A 23,512-nucleotide genomic window follows, 5' to 3' on the forward strand; every position below is an offset into this window, starting at 1 on the left:
GGAGCCATGGATTGCTCTCTAATTTGTTGTTCTTTCTTACCGTTTTTCCCCCTGCCACCCAGCACCCTGTGGCATATGGAGTTCCTGGGCCAGGGGTCAGATCAGATCTGATGATCAGACAGTTGTGGCAGTGCCATCCTTTAATCCACTGTGCCAGGCCTGTGCAGGGGATCAAACCCTGTGTCCTGGTGCTGCAGAGATGCTTCTGATTCTGTTGCAGGAACTCCCAACTTGTTGTTCTTTATTGGGAGGTGGAGGCTGAGGTCTCTTCCCCTGCTTTGGTGGTGGTGCCATTCTCTGTTGTGTTTATAACCCCCCCCCCCATAAACCTTTAGGAGGAAAAGCACTTTAAGTACAGAGAGTCAGTCAGTGTGCAGTGTTTGGGCTCTAGACTTCTCTTAGCCAGTCTGGTATTTCTGAGGTTTATTCTCGCGTTTTCACTTTCACTGTGGTGTTGCGCATCCTTGTGTGAATGTGTAGCAGTTGTTTTGTCCTCCATCCTGTCATTGAGGACATTCTTAATTATGCACAGTACCCAATACGGCTGCGAACACGCTTCCATGTGCTTTTCGAGGTGTGTATGTCCGTATGTTTTTCGATTATACGTATGTCTTGGAGGGGAAATTTCTGGGTTGTTGGGTATGTACATGTACACTTTTTTTTTTTTTCTTTTTCAGCCACGCCCACAGCACATGGACGTTTCCAGGCCAGGGATCGAATCTGAGCTACAGCTGTGACCTACACTGCAGCTGCAGCAACACTGGATCCTTAACCCGCTGGGCCATAGCAGGAAGTCCTGTGCATGCACCTGTAACAGGTACTGTCAAACAGGTGCCCGCGGGACTGTTCCTGACGCACACTCCGCCAGGAGGATTTGACAGCTCTCGCTTCTTTGAGGGACGTGTGTACAGCTCTCACGTGTTTTGTAAGTAGTGGTAGCTCTTCTGTTTTTTGCGAAGATGGCTTTCAGGGACCTTACTTAGGCACCTGGATTGGTTCCAGCCACCCCAGGAGAGGTTGCAGAAAGGGGAGACCTGGCATGGGGAAGGGCAGGATGGGGAAAGGCGCTCCCCTGGGGACATGTGTGTTTCATAGAGATTTAGTTTAGGCACAGGAGGGTTGCCTGGCCTCGGTGTAGAAATTTGGCAGTCATCCTGGACCCAAATTCCAACCGTTGAATGAGATCTTAGGTGGCGACTGGGGTGTGGGTGGAAGAGGGTACATAATGTGTATGCTTAGCGTTTGCTAAGGCTGCCGTAACAAAATACGCCAGACCACATTGTTCAAATAGCAGGAATTTATTTCCTTGCAATTCTGGAGGTGTCATCCCTTTTGGTTTCTTTGGAGAGCTCTCTCCTTTGCTTGAAGATGGCCAGTTTCTCCCTTTGTCCTCACATGGTCTTTCCTCTGTCCGCACGTCTGTGCCCAAATTTCTTTTTATGAGGACACCAGTCATGGTTGGATTAGGGGCTACTCTGAAGACCTTATTTTAACCTCATTGCTTCTTTAAAGACCTTACCTTCAAATGCAGTTACATTCTGACATGCTGGGTGTTAGAGCTTCGGTATCTGGGCTTCGTAGTAAGTGAAGGGGGTGCCCTTCAGCCCCAACGTAAAATGAGGGAGGATCTAGGACAGGTCGAGGGACGATAGGCCGCACGGGAAGGAGCTTGAGGGGACTGGCCAGAGAGGGGACAGGAAGGCAGGCAGAGTGTGGAGTCTGTGCAGATAAAGGGAGCATTTCGGGGGCGGTGGAGTTAAGCCCAAGCCTCCCAGACTCTGATTCCAATCACTGATACCAAATCGTCTTACTTTTTTAGATTCTTTCTTTTCCTAAAGTGGAGGCTTTTACTAGAAATGCTGAAGTAAATGTTTCATATAATAGGGTTTGCCTTACTCATACTCTTGCAAAATAGCTATGAATCAGAATCCGCGAAGTTTGGATGCCAGAAAATACTGAATGTCTTCTTGCTGTGTGTGCACATCTTTAAGAGAATGGCCTCAAAAATGCGTGTCGTTCAGAGAGATGAGACATCATGAGCAGTCCGATTTAGAAATACTAGTTGACCCTTTAAAGCTTTCTGCCAAGACTCTGAGCATTTCTAAATTCTGACTTCGTGGTAGCGTGGAATGCTCCAGATATTTGTGAGGAGGCGTGAGGGTAATGATAAATTCTCTGCAGTCACTGTGATGCACCTTGCCCTTCACTCTTGTCATGTTGCTTCATTCCAGACGTGGGTTCACTTCTTGCGTCTCCACTGCTACCAGCTGGTCAGCGGCCATCATCTTTGGTGTGCTTGGCCACAGAACCTTGTAACTCGACTTCCTGCTGCTTCCTCCATGCCTCTTCTAGAGAAATCTCAAAAAAACCTCAAAAAAACAAAACACCAAGCCAGAGTACGTCATCCCTAGATTGAAACCTTTAGCGGTTTCTCGTTACACTTGGAATAAAACGCATACTCAGTACCAGACCCTACAAAGATCTGGGTGGTGGAGGCCCTGCCCGCTCCCGTACCCGTGGGCCTGCTTTCTGCTGCCCAGCAGACCAAGCGTGGCTGCCTCAGGCCTTCGCCTGGTGCACTCGCCCTCCGCCCGGCTCACAGACGACGCCTTCGGTCTCGGCTCAGGCCTAGGCAGAGAGGCCTCCTCACTCTGCGCTAAAATTGCCCTTTCCCCCTTTTGTATCCTAGCGTGTCACGTTTGGGGACCTCTGTGTGTAGGTAGCCGAGGCGAGCAGGTTAGCCTTGCAAGTAGCTGCCTCCCAAGCGGATGAACGAACACTCGCACCAGCAGTGACTGCTCTGCACCCAGCAGTAGGTGTTTCAGATTTTAACAGTTCTAATAGGTGCATGATGGTATCTCAAGGTTTTAATTTGTAATTTCCTAATAACATTAGACATCAAGTATCTTTTCATAAGCTTATGTCATCTATATGTCTTTTCGGTGAGTTTGTTCAGATTTTTTGCCCATTTTCTATTAGTCGATTCATTTTTGTTCGGTTTGATGAGTCTTTGTATGTTTTGGATAAAAGTCCTTTATCAGCTATGTCTTTGGCGGATATTTTCACCTAGTCTGTGACGACTTCTCTTTCTCTCGATACTCTTTTTTCCAAAGTATTTACCCCTCATGGAAATGATCTCGTTGTGTGTCGCCTGTCGCCTCGCACTGCCTTGTAAACCCAGACACCTGTCCTGTTCCCTGCTGGGTTTCCGGTGCACCGTATGGTGCCTGGTCTTTTGTGTGCAGTTGTCAGATATGGGTTGATAGAGTGACTGGGTGACAATCATTAACACTTTGTTTCATTCTTTCTGAAGATGGCATTAAACTAATGTAAGTTCTTCCACTGTATTTCAAACTCATTGTCCAAAGGAAGGCTCATGGCCACTTGCAGTAGTGTGAGGTGAGTTTCCACCATGGTTGAGCTTGCCTGGTTTAAGATACGCACTCCCTGATCTGTGCTTGCTCTGCCCTTAAGAGCTGTACAGATTGATTTCCAGGAAGCAGTCACAGGAATGGGTAGTTAAAACAGAATGTTTATGTCAGTTCCACAAAGCCTTATGGGATGAATGCCATCTGTTAGACACTGGGAAGGCTCCGTATGTCCAAGCATGTAACACACACCCTTGCATTGAACCTTGCAAGGTCAAAAAATTATTCAAGGAGTTCCTGTTGGGGCTCAGGGGTTAAGAACCTGACTAGTATCCGTGAGGATGTGGGTTGATCCATGGCCTTGCTCAGGGGTTAAGGATATGGGATTGCCACGAGCTGTGGTGTAGGTCACAGACGCAGCTCAGATCCTGCGTTGCTGTGGCTGTGATGCAGGCTGGCAGCTGCAACTCTGATTCAACCCCTAGCCTGGAAACTTCCATATGCCTAGGGGGGCCCCTAAAAAGGAAAAAAAAAAGTGATTCAAATTCTTTGTTCTTGATTGTTTTTTGTTAATTAGATTTGTTAAAGATGGAAGATGACATAGTGTGCCTACTATGGTCGTGGTCAGCTTTTTCCTTCGGCTGTGTTTTAATGTATATGGTTTGCCACTCATTTTATAGCTATTATGTTTTTGCCCATTTCTATGCCATTAATGCTCTTTGCCTTAAATTCTACTTTTTGACTATTTCTACCCTGTTTCTGTATGAATATGCCAAGTCTTCTGTTTTTAAGCCTTCTATTGCTTTTTAGATTGTTGCTTTTAAAAGTGATACATATATTTGAAAGAGGTGTTTTTTTTTTTGTTTGTTTTGTTTTTTTTTTTTTTTTGCCTTTTCTAGGGCTGCTCCCGCGGCATATGGAGATTCCAGGCTAGGGGTTTAATCGGAGCCGTAGCCACCAGCCTACATGCCAGAGCCACAGCAATGCCAAATCCAAGCCACACCTGCGACCTACACCACAGCTCACGGCAATGTGAAAAAGTTTTTTTTTTTTTTTTTTTAATCCTTTTAGAAAAACTTTAAAATGATGTTTTAGTTTTCTATTGCTGTATAACACATCATCTCAAAATTTGGTAGCTTTAAGCTAGAACCATTTTATTAACTCGTTGATTTATGGTTGTAACAGCTGGATGGTTCTTCTATTCTGTGGTTATTCTGCTGGTACTGCAGTCATCTGGTGGCTCATTCACATAGTTAGTGCCTTGGTGCAGGGATGGCTGGGCTCACCTGGGATCTTGGGACACTGGGGCATATCTACCTCACTACCTACCTGCCTAATCTCCCTACCTGCCTGTTTTCCTCTCTTCCTCCCTCCCTCCTGTCTTTCCATCCACCCATCCATCCACTGGTCTTAGGCCTCTCCCTCACCACGTGGCCTCTTCACTTACGCTTTTTATGTGGCCTCTTCAGGGTAGGGTACCCGTACTTCTTATATGACACCTCGGGATTCCAAGAGTGCTAAAGTGGAACCTGCCAGGCCTGTTTAAAGATGAGGTGTGGAACTGCCGCAGCATCAGTTCTGCCTCGTTCTGTTGGCTGAAGCACGTCACAGAGCCAGCCCATACTACCCCCATGAGAAGGTGTAAATACCAGGGGGTGTGATTCACCGCGGTCCATCTTGGGAGACTACTTACTACAACAGGAGAGGCTGAACCCTTCATATTTATTGTTTTAATTGACATGATACTGTTTCTAGGACTAAGGTTTTTATTTCCTGTAGTGAATTTGCATCATGCTTTTAATTATATTAAAATTTCTCTATCAATATCAAGAAAAATAATAATACTTTTACCCCAGTTAGAATGAAGGAGGCCTTCAGCATGATTTTACTTCCTTTTTTTATTACGTGGAATTTGAGGTCGTCTTATAAATTTAAATATTGTGTATATTCTATCTAAAATGTTGTAGATGTTTTCATTCATTTTGTAAATATATAAACAGTTATTATTTAGATCTAACTAATTGGTCTCAGTGCATGCTGTCAGTCCTAGTATACCATTATATCTAGGGAATTTGGGTTTATATTTTGATAAAATGCAATACAATGTAAAATGCAGCTAATGTTTCAGGAAGGCTATGTAGGTTATATAATACCTGAATTCTTTCTAAATTTTTTTTGCTTTTTCGTCTTGTCTTCCAGCAGTTGGGTTGGTTATAAAGTTTTTGGATCACATTCTGTGCTTCTCAGGAATTTATTGTTCTCATTCCATTGTCTTTGGGGATTCATTGTCCGTTATAGGTACACCTTTTGGGGGCACTGGATTCTTCCTTTCTTTTCTTTTCTTTTCTTTTCCTATTCTGTAATACTAGGTTTTTGCCAGTAAGGGGTGGTGAATGGATCTGGAACATGGTGTGCCTTTTTGTCTTTTTTCAACTCTGTCAAGTTTTCTTCTAGTATAATTTTGTTTTATCTCTTCTTCCATTTAACAGAAGTTGTAATAATCGGTTCGATAGATCTTAGTTCTAAAATTGGAGTTGAGCATTGTAAATCAACTATAATAAAAATTAAAAAAAAATAAAGTTAGCCTTTGTCATTTACTTGCTCTGAATTTTCATATTTTTGGTTTTTCATTCCACTTTATGGAAAAACTTCTTGAATTTAACTTCCTCATTATGAATTCAGCTTTTCTGTCGTGTTAATTCTGCTGCTCTCGCGATGCTAATGTCGGTTTTAATCTTCTTATCTGACTTTCTTTCATTTCCTTCTTAGCATAATGTCTCTATTCCACTGTTCTTGGTTCTTACAGGAAGTGTCTTTCAATGACTAATTAAGTACTCAACTCAGTGCTCTTCTCCATGTTATTTTATTTCTTAAAGTGAATCCTTGCCCCTGCCAGTCCCGTGTCCGCTTACTGCGGGATTGTGTTTACTGCGGTTACAGACTTGGAATGGATGTAGAAAAAGAACTCCTAACGGGGGAAGGGAGCCTGCCTGTCAGGACTTACCCAGTGGGGGCCGGCTGCCTGTTTCCTGAATGCTGCAGACCCAGAGCCTGGGGGGCAGAGAGGTGAAGGCTGCACCCCTTCCCACGCACTTCCTGGCAGCTGTGCTCTTACCCTCAGAGGCGGGGCTGCATTTGGCCATTGGAGTGTGTCTGTGGTTAGTAGTAAACTGTTATTGTTCACGCCAGGCTCTGCTTTCTGTGTTTGTCTTTATCGGTGTTTTAAATGGGATTCGTAAATTTAGTTCAGGTAGCCTGATGCCTTCTTAAACTAGATGGTGGTTTTTTTGTTTTTTGTTTTTTTAATCTTATATTTTATTAATCTTTAAAAATGTTCATCCTTTTTGTTGGCACCAGGACCTCTTTCCTGGTAGTCACGGTCTCCTGGGATCACTGACGGATGCTTTGGATGCAAAGAATGTTGGACAACCTTTTATCAACATTCTTAACGTGGCTTAAGCAAGGGTGAAATTTGACTCGTGCCAGCGTGCTTGCTTCATGACTATCCCGAGTTCAGAACAGAGAGCTTTCTTTGAGAAGCTCTGTCATTCTAAGACTCCAGAGCCAAAACTGGTTAAAAAGCTGATACTAACGTTTTTATGCTAACTTTAAAAAAAATGCGTACCTTCTTAGTCTTTCCATTTGGGAGAAGGGGCCTAACTAAAAGAAAATCTATTTGCTTAGTCTTGGAGGCTGGAAGCTTCAGACCAAGATGTCGGCGGGTGGGTTTCTTCTGAGGCCTCTACCTTGGCTTGTTGAAGGTCTCGCTGTCGTCTCTTCACAGGGTTTTCGGTGTGCACCTGCACCCCTGCTGTCTCTCACTGTTCACAGCAGACATCAGGGATTAGAGCCACCGTCGTTGCCTCCTTTGAACATACTCTCTTGTGTGTGTGTCTACTGGAGTATCAGTTGACAAATTGTAAGATATTTGAAGTACACAGTTGCGATGATTCGATACACACTGTGAAAGGATGCCCTCTGTCTCCGTAATTAACAAATCCATCACGCGTTTCTTTCGTCTTTGAGAATAGTTTCTTTTAAGTAAAAGATATTCTATCACATTTACTTGCATGCTATTAAACTTTCAGGTTTTACTGTTAGCCTTAAATGGTTTCCCCTCAAGTTTTTGCCTTTTTGCTTTTGTTTGTTCCTTAGTTTTTCACTCAAATTTTAATTCTCCACACACAAACACACACCCCGCCCCGTTCCACAGCATGAAGAAGTTCTTGGGCCAGGGATCCAACCTGTGCCACAGTGGTGACTTGAGCAACTACTGTGATGACGCTGGATCCTTAACCTGCTCAGCCACCAGGGAACTCCGTCTAATTTTAATTCTTACTGCCATAGTTTTCACGTCTGTTTTCTTAAGCCTAATTTCCTCCCCTCCTCCGCCCTCCCTCCCCATCGTGGTTTGGTTTTATGGAGACTGGAGGGTATGTGGTCCTCAGGAGTGGCAGTGGCTGAGGGCAGTGGCATTCAACAAGTAGGGAAGGTCTGTCTCGCCTTCTCTCCCTGGTAGTTGCTAGGCAGATTTCACATCTCTGGTTTGTCTTGTCCCCTAAAGTGACAGCTTAGGGATATATTGGCACACATGAACTTTTGGAGTGGCTTTTGGACAACACATACCAATGTTGAAGCTGCTGGTTCTGAAACCCATGGTCTGTAACGGGTGTTTTGCACTCAGTGGAGAGACTGGGCCTCTGGGGCCAGACAGATGCATGTCACGGCTCTGCTGTGGAACCGCTGCATGACTCTGAGCTGCTTCTCAGGTGATTCTAGGGTGCACAGAGATGCACCAGGGAACCGCTCCCACTCTTCCTGGGTCAGATCCTGCCTCTGGCTCAAGCCCTTGGGGCTTCTGTCCATCCCACTCCTGGTACTTCTCCTTCATCTGGTCGGGTGCTCGAGGGGAGGCAGCTGGGAGGGGGCCCCCGACCCTGTGCCAGCTCCCATAGCTGCCAAACAGATTGCCCTTTGGCTCTAGAAAGGGGTTCAGTATCTGGAAAAAAGCTTGTGCACCACCGGCTTTTGGGGACCCAAGTCACCCTTTGGTTGTCTGAGCAGAGCCCCCAGGACCTCTTTCTGGAGAGACCTTGCCTCTGCTTTGTCCCACCTCCTGTGGCTCACCAGCCCATTCATTTTCAAAATGATTTGCAGGCCTTTCCTCTCAGCTAACTGTAAAGCCAAAAAATTTTTAATTGGCTGGGTAGTGAACCCGCTGAATTTGAGTTTCTTTAAGATTTTCACATCAAGTTTAAAAATGTTCAGTACTCATCCAAGCTTAGTTCTGAAGTGTCCTGTTCCTGGAGGTGGCAGAAAATCTGCCTCTCCTGTCGCAGCACCTTCCTGAATATTTTCATGAGGTTAGGGGGCTGCTAAACCCTGTTGGCTGGTGAGGCAGGCAAACTGATGCTGGTGCAGAAGGGACACGGGCTGTGACACACAGCGGCTCCCCGGAGGCCAGGCTGGTGGCGACTGCCTTAGCTCGCCACCAGGGCCGGGCGGCCCAGCAGAGCCTCCTGCCAGGTCCTCACTGTTTGGGCCACTTGTAGAAGTCTGTTCATGTCTTTTTTCTTGGCCTGTGATTGTGGTTTTCATTAAGAGATGAAATAGAGTCACTCAAGAGTTTTGAACTTAACAAAAATCTAGGTACGCTCTTTGCGACACCAGCCACCCGAGAGGCTCCCTTTCTGAGAAGCGTGGGAGAGCGCTTTCTCAGCGGCGGAGGCAGCGTCCTCCACGGACGCCCGGGCTGCCGTTTCTGCCGAGAGATGGGAAGGTCACTGTCAAATCCGTGGCCACCTCGAGGAAATGTCTAGTGCGTGAGAGTGTGTAGTCTGGAGCCCGAACTTCACCCCAGTTGTATCTCGAACAGTTATTTTCCATTTGTCTTCATTTCCTCATCTATTTATTTATTTTTCTTCCGACGTCTGTGTCTTTCTCAGCCCCGTCATCCTTGGCGTCATATATGAGAACTACCCTAAATATTGGCAAGTGCAGAAAAAGGATCCTAAATATTTTAAGAAACCATCCTTTTGACCCCCTCTTCCTATGCTGGTCTGAGCCCCCGGCTGTGCTGTCTGTCGCCCAGGTCACCTGGCCTGCCTGCCGCCCGGCCCCTCCTCCAGCCCGCAGCCCCTGACCGCAGCGGGACCCGCAGCTCAGGGCAGGTGCCTTTCTGCGCAGGAAGGCCTCCATTGCTAGACCCACTTCCCGTGGCTCCCCTTCCGCCTGCGGTGCTGCAGCCCTTGTTTCTGCCACTCTGTTCTCCCTTTGTTCGTCATTTCTGCGAATCTGTAGCACGGCCCTTCATCTCTGTCTGCTCTGGAGGTTTCCCCTGTAAAGCCTTTGCTGGAGCCTCCACGCAGGGCCGACCACTTCCTGGGTGCCGCTTCCTCCCTGCTGCACAGGGCAGGTCGTCTAACTGGGCTGCTCACCCACAGGGGCCTTTGTGCAAGTTCGAAGGAAGTACTTGGTGCAACTGCTACCTGCAGGAAAACTGCCTCAGTAAATGCGTGGGTCTAGGCTGCTGAGCCTGTGACGGGCGCCCTGTGGGGGTGTGGGGGTGCCTGACTCTGTGGCTCTGCTCCGTGGCCCTGCAGGTGTTGCAGTTACTGGGAGTCGTCTGTGCCCCGCACCGTCTTGCTGACCGGGGCAGGCCCGCAACAGCTGTTTGCTGTGTGAAAGGAAGAACGGAGGTGGACAGACGATGGGAAATAGCAGGAAGGCGTGCCTGACGCAGCCTTTGCACTGACCGTTGGGAGTGGTCGTTACTCAGAGACGTGGTCTTTTTCACTTCTCAGTGTTTCTGAGACCACAGATGTCTTCGAGGGAGTGTGTGTCCTGGCGGTGAGGGCACAGCCCCCAGATCTGGACTGCCTGGATCTGAATCCCGGGTCTGCCACTTAGACACTTCTTTGTGGGACTCTGGGCGGGTTACTTAAGCTTTTAGTTTACCCATCTGTAAAATGGGCTGAGAGTTCCTACCTCATAGGGTGGTTGTGAGAATTCTGTGAATTAGAATCTGTGTGGTGCTTAGAAGAGTACCGGGCACAGAGTCCTGCGAGATACCTGTTAGTCTGTCAGTACTTTTAAAGGCTGCCTGTACACTCAGTTGTTTCCTTTTCACCCTGAAAAGCTGTCTGAGTCCACAGTGTGCCGCTTACACGGACAGCGAGCGCCCTGGGTGCCGGTGGCCGCAGACCGGCTCCGGGATGCGCGCTGGGTCAGTCGCCCTCTCCCGCCCACACCGGTTCTCTGGCTGCTGCACCGAACACGCACCGTCTCGGACGGGCAGCCAGCAGGCTCTGTGTTAGCTTCTTGCCAAGGCAGAAGAGAAAGAGGGAGAAGCCAGGGCTCTGGACAGATAAGGCTCGTTTGAGAATGGACCCCTAACTTCTTGTTCCTGCTCGAAAGCTTGGACCGGAAACAAATCTCGGCTGTGGAAAACGAGAAGCCAGAGAGCCCTGGGTTTGGAAAAGTGATTTTAATGTCAGATCTTCGTTTAATTGCAGGGCAGCTCTCCTTCGGTGATTGCCAAGGACGCTGGGCTGCGAAGTGGCAAAAGGGAACACGTGTTTTGGGACCAGGTTCCCCACCAGCCTGTCCTCAAGTTAGACAGCAGGTGAATGTTGCTCCCCAAATAGTCGTGGGTTCCCTGGTGTTCAGCGTTCACTTGTGGCTCTAACGCCACGGGGGGCACAGGGTGGCTCTCCTCTGAATTGTTTGGGGGAGGTTTTCCCCTCGCATCTCACGTTCCCTTAAGACACCAGAGCCTTGTGGGAAGCTGCGTGCTCCTCTCGCTGCCCCACCCTGCGGAGCTCTCCTCCCAGTTAGGCAAGATCTGACTCATGCATTCTTTGGAGATGCTCTGCCGTTTGCATTATGAGACTAAGTGGCTTTTCCCAGAGCACATTACTGTAATTGACTGCAGCCCCAACTCTGAGAAATGGTCTTACCTACTGCACAGCACAGCTGAAGTTCCCACAGCAGCGGCAGGACATTTCTTGGGGGTTTCAGTAGCCTCTTCGTAGTTGAACAAATAACGAATACGGGGTGATCTGAAACCTCACCCTCTCCAATTCGATGCATCCAAACCTTGCATTCAGAGATGTTTCTGTGTGTCGGAGGGTGTGTTTAATGACCAGTTTCTAGAAAGAATGTGCACAGGAGGAACCTTCTCTAACAGGCCGTCTGGCCTTTGGGACTCATTTACCTTCAGGTTTCAGAAAGGACAGGTAGGCAGGTGTTCTTTCTCCACGTTTTAGAAGAGGCGGCGAAGCAGACGGTAAGAATATTTACCTTGACTCAGATCAGCCAGCGGAGGCCCTAGCATATCCCCCCAGTTCTGCCCTGCAGCCCTCTTTAGGTCACAGCAGAGGCTCTGTTTTTTAAACACACGGTCTAAGGTTAAAGGATATTCAGAGACGTAAACACTTACGGTTATATCTTTTCCTTTATCTAAACCTGAAATGTCCACCTCTGTCCCAAATCTCTTCCTTTCCTTTCTTCTTTTTTTTTTTTTTTTTGGCAACGCTGAATGCTTGCTCTGTGCTCAGTTGTTTTAGGGCCGCACCCACGGCACATGGAGGTTCCCAAGCCAAGGGTGGAACTGGAGCTACAGCTGCCGGCCTACACCACAGCCACAGCAACGCCGATCCTCAACCCACGGAGCAAGGCCAGGGATTGAACCTGCATCGTCATGGATAGTAGCTGGGTTTGTTGCCACTGAGCCACAACGGGAACGCCTCCTTTCCTTTCCTTCCCTTTCTTTCTTTGCTCCAGAAGGGTCAGCAGAGAGGGCAGAGGAGTGACCAAAATCTCACCTGAGGTGAGGACGCCCCAGGGCAGCTTGCATGGTCAGAGCCAGCTGGAAGCCCACAGAGAATCTGACTCACAAATGTATTTTGTTAGGCTTCCTTTTTTTTTTTTTTTTTTAAATTGGCTGTCAACATTTAGAATTCAGGCAATTTTACCTAAAAGACCTCTTGAAAAATCAGAAGACCCTTCCCGACTTGGCCCACGTGGCACAGATAGCTGGAGCCGGGTTGGAGCTGCCCCTCTGCTGAGCTGCGTGTCCCTCACATTCCAGGGCTCATTTCTGTGGCTTGTCTGGCTGTGGGGTGTTTGAATTGTGGTTTATCTCAGCCAGTGCCCGCCTCTGTTTCATGGCCAGGTATCTAACACTTGCCAGAAAGGCCTAGGCTGGGTGTGAGCAATGGTTCGAAGACCCCTGGGAAGGAGCCCTCGAGGCCCACCCGGCCTTCAGGGGACAGGAGTCGGGCCAGGGTGGGTTCGGTGCCCTGAATTTGCTGAGCTGGCGCCTCTCCATCTCTTCATTCAGCCTGAAAGTCCTGACCACAGTTCCTCGTCCAGCGGGTGGGACATTTTTCAGAATGTGAAAGAAAGCAGCCAGTGAGCACTGCGGCCCATTCGTAGGCTTGCAAGACCAGCTCTTGCCACAAAAGGAGCAGCTTCCTGTTTACCAGCCAGCCTGAGACAAAGTGGCTGTGCTTCCCGGCTGTGCGGCACTTGGCTCACAGGCCGGGTTCTGTCCGTCAGGACGGCGGCCTGAATGCTTGCTCTGTGCTCTGCCGGCGCCCCCACGGCCTGGGGCCTGGATGCAGGCCACCCTCGGGAGGGCCCTTCTGCCTGGGCTCCAGAACCGCCCCTGGTGTCCTCAAGGGGTGGCGGCCTCCTTAGTGTGCCTTCCCCATGGGGCCCCGTCCAGGCAGAGGCCTTTGCTGGAATCTGAAGCTAACCATAAATTCGTGTCTTCTGTTTTTCAGTCTCCAGGAAGCAGGATGTCAGTGCCTCTGGGGAAACTGGTCTTTTTCAGCAGCGTGGCCACTAGCGGGACGTGCACCCTCTTGTATTTCCTGATACAGAGTGAGTACACGCAGGCCTGGGGCCCGGCCTCCTTCCGGTTCTCCGCTCCCCACCCCCCCATCAGAGGAGACGCCTCAGATGCCTTCAGCAGGTTAGAGAAAGAGGGACAGGGCTGCTTTTAGAAGCCCGAACATGAGTCCGTTGTGCCTTCTCCTATAATCCCAGTTTTCCCAAGAGCCACAAGGACAAATCAAGAGAACAGGACTCATGTGCTTAAGAAACTTTGGAAAAGGAAGATGGGCTTTCACTTCCCTGCCCTGTGGAAGATGCAGCACGATTTCTGAGGTCACACGAAGAACAAGGGTGGGAAACTGGCTCTGTCTCAAGTGTCCTCGGCCTGTTCGCCCTGCCATTCTCTGCTGCTGATTTAGCGGAGGGTGGGACCTTGAGCCGAGGACTCTGGCAAGAGCGGAGAGTAAAAGCAGAGCCCAGGCTGGCAAAATCCTGACAGATGCGCTTCCAGCCCCACTGCACCCAAATTTGAATTTGTAAAGACAGGCCACAATGGCCGAGGCGTTTAAGGACATTTCAGTGTTATTGGTTGCGAAGCAGCCGCAGTTCCCCCCCCCTCCCCCCCCCCCCCCCCCCCCCCCCCCCCGCACTGACTTTCTTTGAAGATCCTTCGTGCCCGCCCAGCGTGGCTCCTCACCCTGACTCCCGGCAGTTCTACTCCCAGCACCGTGTGCGGGTCACCAGCAGCCAGGCACACAGCCACGGCCCCTCCACCCTTCTCCCCACCTTCCGTCAGGGCTGGCCCAGAGCTCCCCGAGGCGCCGAGATGGACCTTCCCAGGAGAGTTCAGGCCCAGCAGCTTGGCACCCCTCCCCTCTGCCGGGGGCGGCGGGCTGGAATGGGTGGGCCTGCGGGTCAGGGGCCTGTCAGCCTTGCTCCCCTAGGAGGCTGGGGCAGCCGAGAGGGACCGTCCAGTGGGCTCTGCCACCAGCGGTCTGGGCTGAAGCCCAGCCTCAGCGCTTGACTGGCTGTGTCACCTTCCCGGGCCCTGTCATCTCATCCCTGTGACGAGGGGTGATATTAGTGCCTTAGTCAGACTTCGCAGCGTGCAGGGCCCAGAGGTGATGAAAGGTCTGGACCCAGCCTCTCCTCCCTTTTCTGTCGTGGCTGGCACCTCATTCATGCCTGCAGCACCCACCCCTTCCCCACAGCCCCTCTTCTGGGAAGCGGGGGTGGGGGGGGCCATTCTCCTTGGCCCTCCCGTCGTGAGGTCAGGCCTCCTGCAGAGGCAAGTGTTCTTTGCTGCCCAGCAGAAAATCCCCTCCCTGGGAGGCCGACCTTCCTTTGCTTTCTCCCTGGGCAGCTGGTCCTGCTCTCGCTGTCAGGGAGGTGTGTCCTGGGGTTCCTGGGATAGTCTTTGAGCCGAGAAGGACCCCCAAGGCCCAGAACAGTTGACAAGCTTTAGCTCCATGAAATGTTGGCATAAATCTGTGAGCTTGACCAGTCAGCATTGCCATGTCCTGTGGCTTGGCCCGAGGGCTTTGTAGTGGTTGCTGTTGTGGTCTCCCTGTTTTATTCTGGTTTATCAGGACTTTCCTCTCAGCGGGAGGAGCACTGTTCAGAAGTTGAGTCATAGGTTATGGTCCCAGCTCTGCCTGGATGAGTCCTGTCACTTTGCGCAAGTCAGGGAATCAGAGGACTTAAAGGAAAGTTAGAGAAGATGCGATCAAACCCCTTAGATGAAAAACTGAGGCAGCGAATGAGGTGAGGAGACAGAGGCACAGGATGCCTTGGCCTGGGTCATCTGCCGTATCCCCAAAAGCTGACGTCCTATGCTTTGGTTTGTAATATGACAGACGGTTCAGACGGGACAGTCCCTGATAATAATTCCACCCGCAAGCTTCACGTGTGTCTCTGTGCCATGCTGAGCATGAATCGCATCGTCTCTGTATGGTCTACCTAAGTTCAGGAAAGAAAAAATGTAACCACTCTCTTTCCCATTTAGAAATGTTCTCTAGGGCTTCCTATTACCAGCTGGCACTGGAGCATCTGCACAGCCACGCTGAGGCCCTGGAAGCCCTGGGCACCCCTCTCAGCGTTCACTATCTCCAGCTTACCGACAAGTACAACTTTGAGGACATCGCCGATGCCCAGGTAATGCCCCCCGCCCCCGCCCCGTGGACCGCGGGCTGCATGCCTCCTGGGTTGAGGAAGGGCTGCCGTGACCTGGAAAGAGGCTTGGAAGAAGCCAGAGAGAGGTGCAGGATGGGAAAATCCACTATGCAAAACTGCCAGTAGGTGTGACGTAGCACCTTTTGAAAAGCATCGTGGATAAATAGATTTTCTGAGCATTTTCTTCCTTTCTCGGGGGTCGATGTGGCAGGGGAAGCCCTGTTTGGGCTCAGCTGGCCATCTTGAACTGGAGGTTGTAGAGAAATGATCACTGGTGGTTTCCCGCTGCTTCAGCGTTGAACTTGAAATACACCCACAGCCAGTCAGCACTCATTCACATAAACAACTCTTTCAACTCTGGTTTTAAAGCTTTTTTATTTACATGGTTTCCATGGAAGGCCAGTCCGTTTTTTTAAAGCTCTATCCTTATAACTCAACTGAATATGAAGCACATTTGTTCTTCTGTTTAACAAATATGTTTTGAGGTAGAGGAATGGTTCTAAGTTGTGTGGGGAATGCAGAGATGCAGAAAGCCTTCAGGGAGTTTATAGTTTAGAATTCCAGAATAAGACAGGGTGAAGCAAACGCTGTATTAGAGGCCCAGGAGGGAGTGGTTGGTGGGCTGGGAGGTTGTTGTGAGGACAAGGCGGGCCAGGCTGTGGAGCCTGTGTTCCCTGCCCGTGTGACCTCAGTGGAGGAGCAGCTGCTGTGGGAGGGTGTGGGCAGGGACCAGAGGGCTGTGACATCATCTTGCGAGGTGTATGCACTTGGTTCTGTGACCAGCTGAAGCCCTGAAGTATGTTGAGGACAAGAGTGAGCTGTTCTGACCTAGTTTATTTGTTATTGTTGTATTATTTTTTTAAATGGAAATAGTTTTATATGAGAGGTTTTTTTGTTTTTTTTTTTTCCCCTTTTCACAGCTGTACCTGTAGCAAATGGAAGTTTCTGGGCTTGGGGTTGAATCTGAGCTACAGCCACAGCAACACCAGATCCTTAACCCACGGAGCGAGGCCAGGGATCAGACCTGCCTCCTCACAGGGACTGTCGTGTCCTTATCCTGCTGAGCCACAATGGGAACTCCTATAGGAGATTTTTTTCTTAGCTGTAAAGGCAATTCATGCTCAGGTGTTCTGGTAAAAATATTTGATGGTTTTTAAAGGAAAAAATTTTTGAAGTATAGTTGATTTACAGTATTGGATTAGTTCTGAGTGTACCGCAGAGTAATTCAAGCGTTTGTTTTTGCAGATTATGTTCCATCACAGGTTGTTACAGGATATGGAATGTAGACCTCTCTGTCTATACAGTAAATCCTTGTTTATTTTTTATACAGTAGGGCGTATCCATTAATCCCAAACTCCTAATTTATCCCTTCCGCCTTCCCCTTTAGGAACCATGCGTTTGTTTTCTATGTGAGTCTCTTTCTGTTTTGTGGATAAATCCATCATCGTCTTTATTTTTATTTTGCTGCATGCCGCAGTGGCTTGATGTGGGATCTCCGTTCCCAGAGGGATCGAATCTAGGCCACAGCAGTGAAAGTCTTGAATTCTAACCACTAGACCACCAGGGAACGCCCTCATTTGTGTTACTTGTTTAGATTCCACATAGAGGTGACGTCACACAGGATTTGTTTTTCTCAGTCTGACTTGCTTTACGAAGCATGATGTTCTCTGCGTCCACCATGTTGCTGCAACTGGCAATATTTTATTCTTTTTAAACATATTTTTATTTTCTAACTTGTTCAAGTTTTACTGGAGTATGGTTAATTTACAAGGGTGTGGTAATTTCTGCTCTTTTTAACAGGTGAGTAATAGTCCGTTATATGTATGCATCATTACCTTCTTCAGCCACTTGCCTGTTGATGAGCGCTTGGGTATCTCTGTGTTTGGCTATTGTAGATTGTGCTGCTGGGAACATGGGGGTACATGTGTCTTTTTGAGTTTTCATTTTTTCCAGATATATACCCAGGAGTGGGATGGCTGGATCATATAGTAGCTCTATTTTCCATGCTGTTTTCCGTAGTGGCTGCACCAGTTTACATTCCCACCATCTGCGTAAGAAGGTTCCCTTTTCTCCACACCTTCTCCAGCATTTCTTATTTATAGATTTTTTTTGATACTAGCCTTTCTGACTGGTGTGAGGAGATACCTCATTTTGGTTTGGATTTGTGTTTCTCTAATAAGTCGCAGTATTGAACAGCTTTTCTTATGCTTTGTTGGCCATCTGTATGACTTAGGTCCTTTGCCCAATTTTTGATTGGGTTCTTTGTTTTTTCGCTACTGAGTTGTATAAGCTGTATGTTTTGGAAATTAACCCGTTAGATGCATCATTTGCAAATATTTTCTCCCTTTCTGTAGATTGTCTTTTCACATAGTTGATGGTTTCCTTTGCTGAGAGTGAGCTTTTACGTTCGCTTAGGTCCAGTTTGTTTTTGCTTTTCTTTCCTTTGCCTTGGAAGACTGAGAAAGCTGAAAGCCTGCCTGCTATATTCAGGAACAAAACAAGGATGCCCACTCCTCACCACTTGCATTGGAAGTCTCTTCCACAGCAGTCAGACAAAAATAAAAGTTTATAAATTGGAAGAGAAGAGGTAAAACTCACTGTTGGCAGATGACCTGAGACTGTATATAGTGAACCCTCTCTTTCAATTCTAAATGATAGTCTTGCTGGGTAGAGTATCCTGGGTTGTAGGTTTTTCCCTTTCAGGACGTTGAATATATCATGCCATTCCCTTTGGGCTTGCGAAGTTTCTTGCAGAGAAATCAGCTGGTAGTTTTATGGGGGTTCCCTTGTAATTGACTTTTTTTTGTCTCTTGTTGCCTTTGGACTCTGCTCTTTAACTCTTGCAGTTTTAATTATGATCTGTCTCACTGTGAGTCTGTTTAGAGTCATCTTGTTGGGGACCCTCAGCGCTTCCTGTACTGGATATGTTTCCTTCTTTAGGTTTGGGAAGTTTTAGCCATAATTTCTTTATTTTTGTTCCCCTTCTCTCTTCTTCTGGAACCGTATTATACATAGGTTGGTACATTTTATATTATCCCATAGACTTTTTTTTTTTTTTAATTTGATTTTCTGTTTGAGTTCTGATTGGGTGAATTCTATGCCTCAGAACACTTTCATTCTTCTGTGTCATCTGATCCGTTATTCACTGCTTCTAGATTGCTTCTGATCTTGCCAATTGAATTATCTATTTTTGATTGGTTCATCTTTATAGTTTCTCATTCCTAGTTACGGTTTGCATTTCTATTGACAATGCTTCTTAATTCAGTTAGCATTTTCATTACCACCTTTTTGAACTCAGGCTCTGGTAGATTGGTGAGCTCTGTGTCCTTATTTGTTCTTGGTCTTTTTTTTAAGGGACTTTTTTTATTGCTCCATTTATTGCATTCAGAGTTGTACAGTGATCGTCACAATGCAGTTGCATAGGACTTAAATCTCGAGGTCTAGTTTCTCTGCCTTTTCATTTTACGTAACTTTCTCTGTCACTATGAATTTAGAAGGAACAGTTCTCTACTCTGGTCCTAGAGGGGTATTTTTATGTGAGAATGTTCCTACGTAGACTGCGTATGTGTCCAGCATGTTTGGTGCGAGGGCTGGTATTGGTACGGATGCCAGCCATACCTTTCCTCAGGCTGTGCTGGCTGTTATCCCCTTGACAGGAAGTAGAGACGGTGCTGTAGTGTCTGGAGCCTGTGCGGGATCTGAGGCTGGGCTGCTTCTACTCGGTGCCTTTGGGGGCCTTGTCAGGGTTGGGGCCTCCTCCCCAGTTGCTGGAGTTGGAGCCCTGAGGCTCAGGTTTGATTAGGCTGTTGCCCTCCAGTGCCCTCGAGTGCCCCTGCCCCGAAGGAGGTGCTTGCTAAAGCAAGCAAGGCCCGTGCGGTCACAGAGGACCTGTGTGGCCCTGTGAGTATCCACGTCTCTGCTCAGAAGCTGCCTGGAGTCACGTCTCTTCGCCTGTTACGTCCCAGGTCTGGTGCAGGCCATGGTGTGGGCTAGGCTGGGCTGAGGTTTGGTGCCTGCACTTCCACCAGGGGTCTGGGCTGCCTCTTTGGTAGACCTCTCCCAGGACCTTTCAGCTGTGTGGTGTGGAGTGGGCAGGACCAGGGTGCTCCTGGGCACTGCGCCACCCAGACGACACCCCAGGCCCAACGGGCTGTCTCTGCAAAGGTAGAAGGAGTCTTTTCCCAGGCCCTGGTTGGCCCAGATCTCGCGCTGTGGGGAGGAGCTGGGATGTCGCCCCACCTGGACTGGGGGGTGTGGGAGGAGCAGCCGCCGCTTCTCGGCGCTTGCTGCCCTGCTTGCTGGCAAGCCAGCACCCACATGCTCCTCACGGGTAGAGGGTCTAGGCTCCTCCAGACCTTCCGTCTGTCCCCACGGTTTTCCCAACAGCCATGGGGGCTTGCCGCCTCTGCACAGGACCCCAGGCCTGGGGTACAGGCTGTGGCTCGACCTGCTCGCCCCCCAGGCTGGGTCCTCCCGTGTAGACCTTACCTTTCAGATCCTTCTCAGGGGTGCGGGCCCCAAACTGCTGCCTCTTTTCCGCCCTGCCTGGTTACGTGCAGATCGTGCTTGCAGCTTTGGTTGCATAGGAGTTCTTCCCGTTAGTTTCTCATGAGCACGGTTCCTCAAGCAGAGGTGTCTTTGCTGTGTTTGTCGGGGGTGGTAAGATCCGTGGCCTCCTACTCTGTCTGATGGGCGCCTGATCCAGTTGTCAAAGCAGGTAGATGGAGGCAGATTGGCGGTACCCAAGGACTGGGTACAGGGAGCTGCCTTTAGGAGGGTGGTGTGGCATGCAGGTGTGCAGCGCTAAGAGCGTGAACCGGAGCTGTGGCCTGGAGAAGTGGGAGGTGGATGTGAAGGCTGTGGGGGCAGCCAGGTGCTAGGACTTGGTTAAGTGTCGCATCAGGGCGAAGTAGGTCACAGGTGACGCCCTGCCACCTAACATGGGTGAGTGGGAAGACAGGAGAGCCACCATGTGAGAGGGACTCGGGAGGAGGAAGGGGAAGGCCTGGGCACACATGCCTGTTCTGTGCCACGTGGCTTATGTGTATTGTCACCAAATCCTTCAGACCCTTGGTGTGGCTCCTTGCTTCCCCAGCTCTGCTCACCTGGCTGGACCCCTGCAAGCACAGGAGCTCAGGCAGGCCAGGGATCAGGTCCAGCTGCTCCCTGGGTCTCCGAGCACAGAGAGGGCCTGGTTTTGGTGCTCAGCACCCTGTGGGTGCCTCTGCGGAGCTGGCGCGGCCGCACCAGTTCCCTGACCTGGTGCTTTTGGGGGAGAGCCTCCACGAGTCCAGGTTTCCCTGTGGCTGGTCTCCAGGCACATCCAGTGACGCTGAGGGGGCTTCCTCCTGGGTGTCCCTGCAGCCCGGGCCTTTGGCTCAGGTGCTGGGTCTGGCCCCTGCTGCCACCAGACGCCGTGATGCACAGGGATGGCCGTTCAAGGCCTGCCTTGCGCTCAGGTTTCTGGAGGCGCTGGCGATCTGTCGGCGGGGTGCTTGACTTACCTCCTCCGTGACGCTCTAGGCACCAGGATGCCTGGGCACAACCCACGCCCTCAGTGCCCAGGGCCGCCTCTTGGTGGTTTCTCTGGGGTCTTGTCCCGGGGTGAGACGCCTGCCTTGTTGATGGGTTGTCCTTCTGAGGGCTTCTCCCCCCCGAGCGTGTGCGACGTGGTCCCCAGGCACCACCACGCCAGCTCGTCGTCGTCGCTCCTGCTTTATCCTCTGGCCTGACAGGTGCCCCAGTGGCCCAGGGTCAGGCCCGGAGCCTCCGTGTCTGCGCATCCTCGGGATCTGCCGCCTGTCTGCGTGCGCCTGTGCTCTGTCGCTTGTTTCCGTAACCCCGAGACGTGCCTTAGCTCGATTCCACAAAGGGAACCCTGCAGCCTTGCTTTGGCCGGACTGGCCGGCCGACGGCTTGTCCCCATGGGGTCTGGGGCCACCGTCCCAAAGCCAGGGTCATCTTGAGGTGTTTGAACAGATGAAAGAGAATTTTGGAAAACGGATGTGTGTCAGAGCAGCCCCTTCTCTTGGTGGCAGCGTGCCACGGGTGGGCCACCTCTTAGCCACGACCGGCTTCCTTGTGAGCACGTCACGTCCCCTTCAGGGGCTCACATGGTCTTTCCTCGTCACCGAGGAACCAAGGACATTGCTGAGAAGTTACATCAGCGCACACCTACCAGCTGCTCGGGGGCTCGCAGTCCACTCCCGGGCTGGGGACACGGCAGACCGGGCTGCAGCCCCGCAGGGGGGCCCGACCGCGGCTCCGATGATGAAGAACCAGCCCAGGCCTCGCCTCCTCCTGCCCGCACGAGCCTGCGCAGCCTTTCCCGAAAGCCTGTTCCCTATCGTCCACGACTGGTTTGCTGGCAGTAGCTCCCCATTTTAAACAGTGGGCTTCCTTGTTTTGTTTTTTTTTCTGTCATATTATGAAAAGTTTCAAACCTAAGAGATCAAAGAATTTATGCCGTGGAACCGACAGAGCTGCTGTCTGGGATTTGCCCTGAAAGACACACACCCGAGAGCCCGGCCCGGCGCGTGTGAGCAGGGGCACGCACCTGTGCGGCCCAGGCCCTCGCTGTGGACCCTTCCCAGTCGGTCCTCTCACGGCCTCGGCCCCGGCAGAGGCGGCCCCGTCTCCGACATCGGCCCAGCCGAGGGTGGCCTCTTGTGAGATGTGCAGTCGCGCATCGATGTTCTCCTGGGCGAGGTGCTTTCTCGCCACATCGTTTTTGTCCTTCATGGTGCGTGTGCGGCAGGAGCTTGTTCTCCACCTGTGGGTTTTAACCTGATCCTTGCACGTAGTCAGAGCATCAAGTTTGGCACATCAGGTCTCCTTGCCAAACGGGACTGCCGGCGACCTCACTGAGCCCTCGGAAGAGGGGCCTCTGGAGGGAGCCGGACAGAAAATGTGGTGCGTCCTCCAGCTCGGCCCCAGTTAGACGACGGGTTCGGTGGGCATCGCTGGCTCTGAGGTCCTCTCTCCACTTAACGCTCTGGTTTCTCTCCGCAGCTGAGGATTCCGGTCTCTGGACCCAAGTCGGAGGGCCACCTCTACGTCAGCTCGTCCAGAGAGGGCCCCTTTAGGAGGTACCCGGGAAGGCGGCGGGCACGGGGGGGGAGGGGGAGGGCTCCTGATGGAGGCTGCGTCTTCCTCGTAGTCACTGGGCCGCGGTGGTAAGGGTGAGTTTCTCAAGCTCGAGACGTCGCAGCCTGGGTTCAGTGCTTTGGCTCTTAGCTCGGCCCAGACATTTTGTCCAGGGCAGTGCCGTCGTCTCTCCCGTGCTGTTGGATTTGGAGAAGCTGACGGTGGGGGGTCCAGTTAAAGCACTGCTGCCTCCGTCGCGACAGGTGAAGAAAGGCAGGGCCTCCTGTTCCAGGATTATTCATCGCATTCTCTGCATCAGCTCTCCACCCCGTTCATTGGCTTTTCTTGTCTGGTTGCCAGTAGCTCTCTCAGAGATGGTTGCTGTTGAGCCAGGATGGGTTTTAATTCCCGAGGACACGAGGAGAAGGCAGCCCCCCGCACTCGCTGACCCTGAGCCCGGGATTAGTGAGGAGCCGAAGGTCGAGGGGAATGAGGCGGCTGGGCGTTGCTCAGCCCACCTTCGCGGTGGTGCTGGTTAGGCGATGAGAGCCCAGGATGAAGGGGTGGGACGTTGTTAGCATGGCGCTACCATAAAACATTGTTTAAAAAATTTAGGACACTCGTCCAAACAACTGTTTTTTTAGTTCTTGACCATGTCATTTGCCTCAACGTTTCACTGATGACAGACTGCCTTCCGCTTCTCTCAGGTGGAACCTTCAGGAGGTCTTCTTGGAGCTCAGGGATGGGCACCGGATTCCCGTGTTCAAGCCCAGCGGGGAGGGGCCCGCGAGGTGAGAGGGGCGTGGAGGAGGTCGAGGCCGGCCGCCCTGGAACCGGGCCCCGTCGCCACGGGCCTGCGCCTGTCGGCCCGTGGTGACCTCCGTGCCATTCTGCTTTGACCACAGTGAACCCGCTCGTGCTTTTTAATTTAATCCTAAACCTGCTGTAACATCCAAAGTCACCTGGAAGTTCTCTGTATAGCCCAAAATAAAAGGAACCGGTTATCAGTGATGTTTGCTGACCTCTGCTCTTTCTCATTCTTTTTT

At 50.5% G+C, this 23,512-nt stretch overlaps 1 protein-coding gene across 23 annotated transcripts in view; it reads left to right on the forward strand.

Annotated features, from left to right (window-relative positions):
• Nucleotides 1-23,512, forward strand: part of COA1 (cytochrome c oxidase assembly factor 1) — a 123,881-nt gene that overhangs the window by 83,858 nt on the left and 16,511 nt on the right. For 13 of the 23 annotated variants that reach the window (XR_014834341.1, XR_014834343.1, XR_014834345.1 and 10 more), the window contains 5 exons: nt 10,883-10,992; nt 13,157-13,256; nt 15,214-15,362; nt 22,392-22,468; nt 23,174-23,257. Coding sequence is in view for 17 of the 23 variants with exons in the window: in XM_085005927.1 (XP_084862053.1) it covers nt 13,172-13,256; nt 15,214-15,362; nt 22,392-22,468; nt 23,174-23,257 (395 nt within the window). In the remaining 6 variants the exon portion in view is untranslated. Of the gene's footprint in view, nt 1-440; nt 575-677; nt 926-10,882; nt 10,993-13,156; nt 13,257-15,213; nt 15,363-22,391; nt 22,469-23,173; nt 23,478-23,512 lie in introns of those variants that run through there. The other 10 variants (XM_085005919.1, XM_085005929.1, XM_021079234.2 and 7 more) reach the window with 5 other exon arrangements.

This window comes from Sus scrofa, chromosome 18, assembly GCF_054392235.1.
Source record: "Sus scrofa isolate SSC_HxYL_T2T_F1_AM1 chromosome 18, Sscrofa_HxYL_maternal_Yorkshire_Landrace_v2.0, whole genome shotgun sequence".
Classification (NCBI taxonomy): Eukaryota; Metazoa; Chordata; class Mammalia; order Artiodactyla; family Suidae; genus Sus; species Sus scrofa.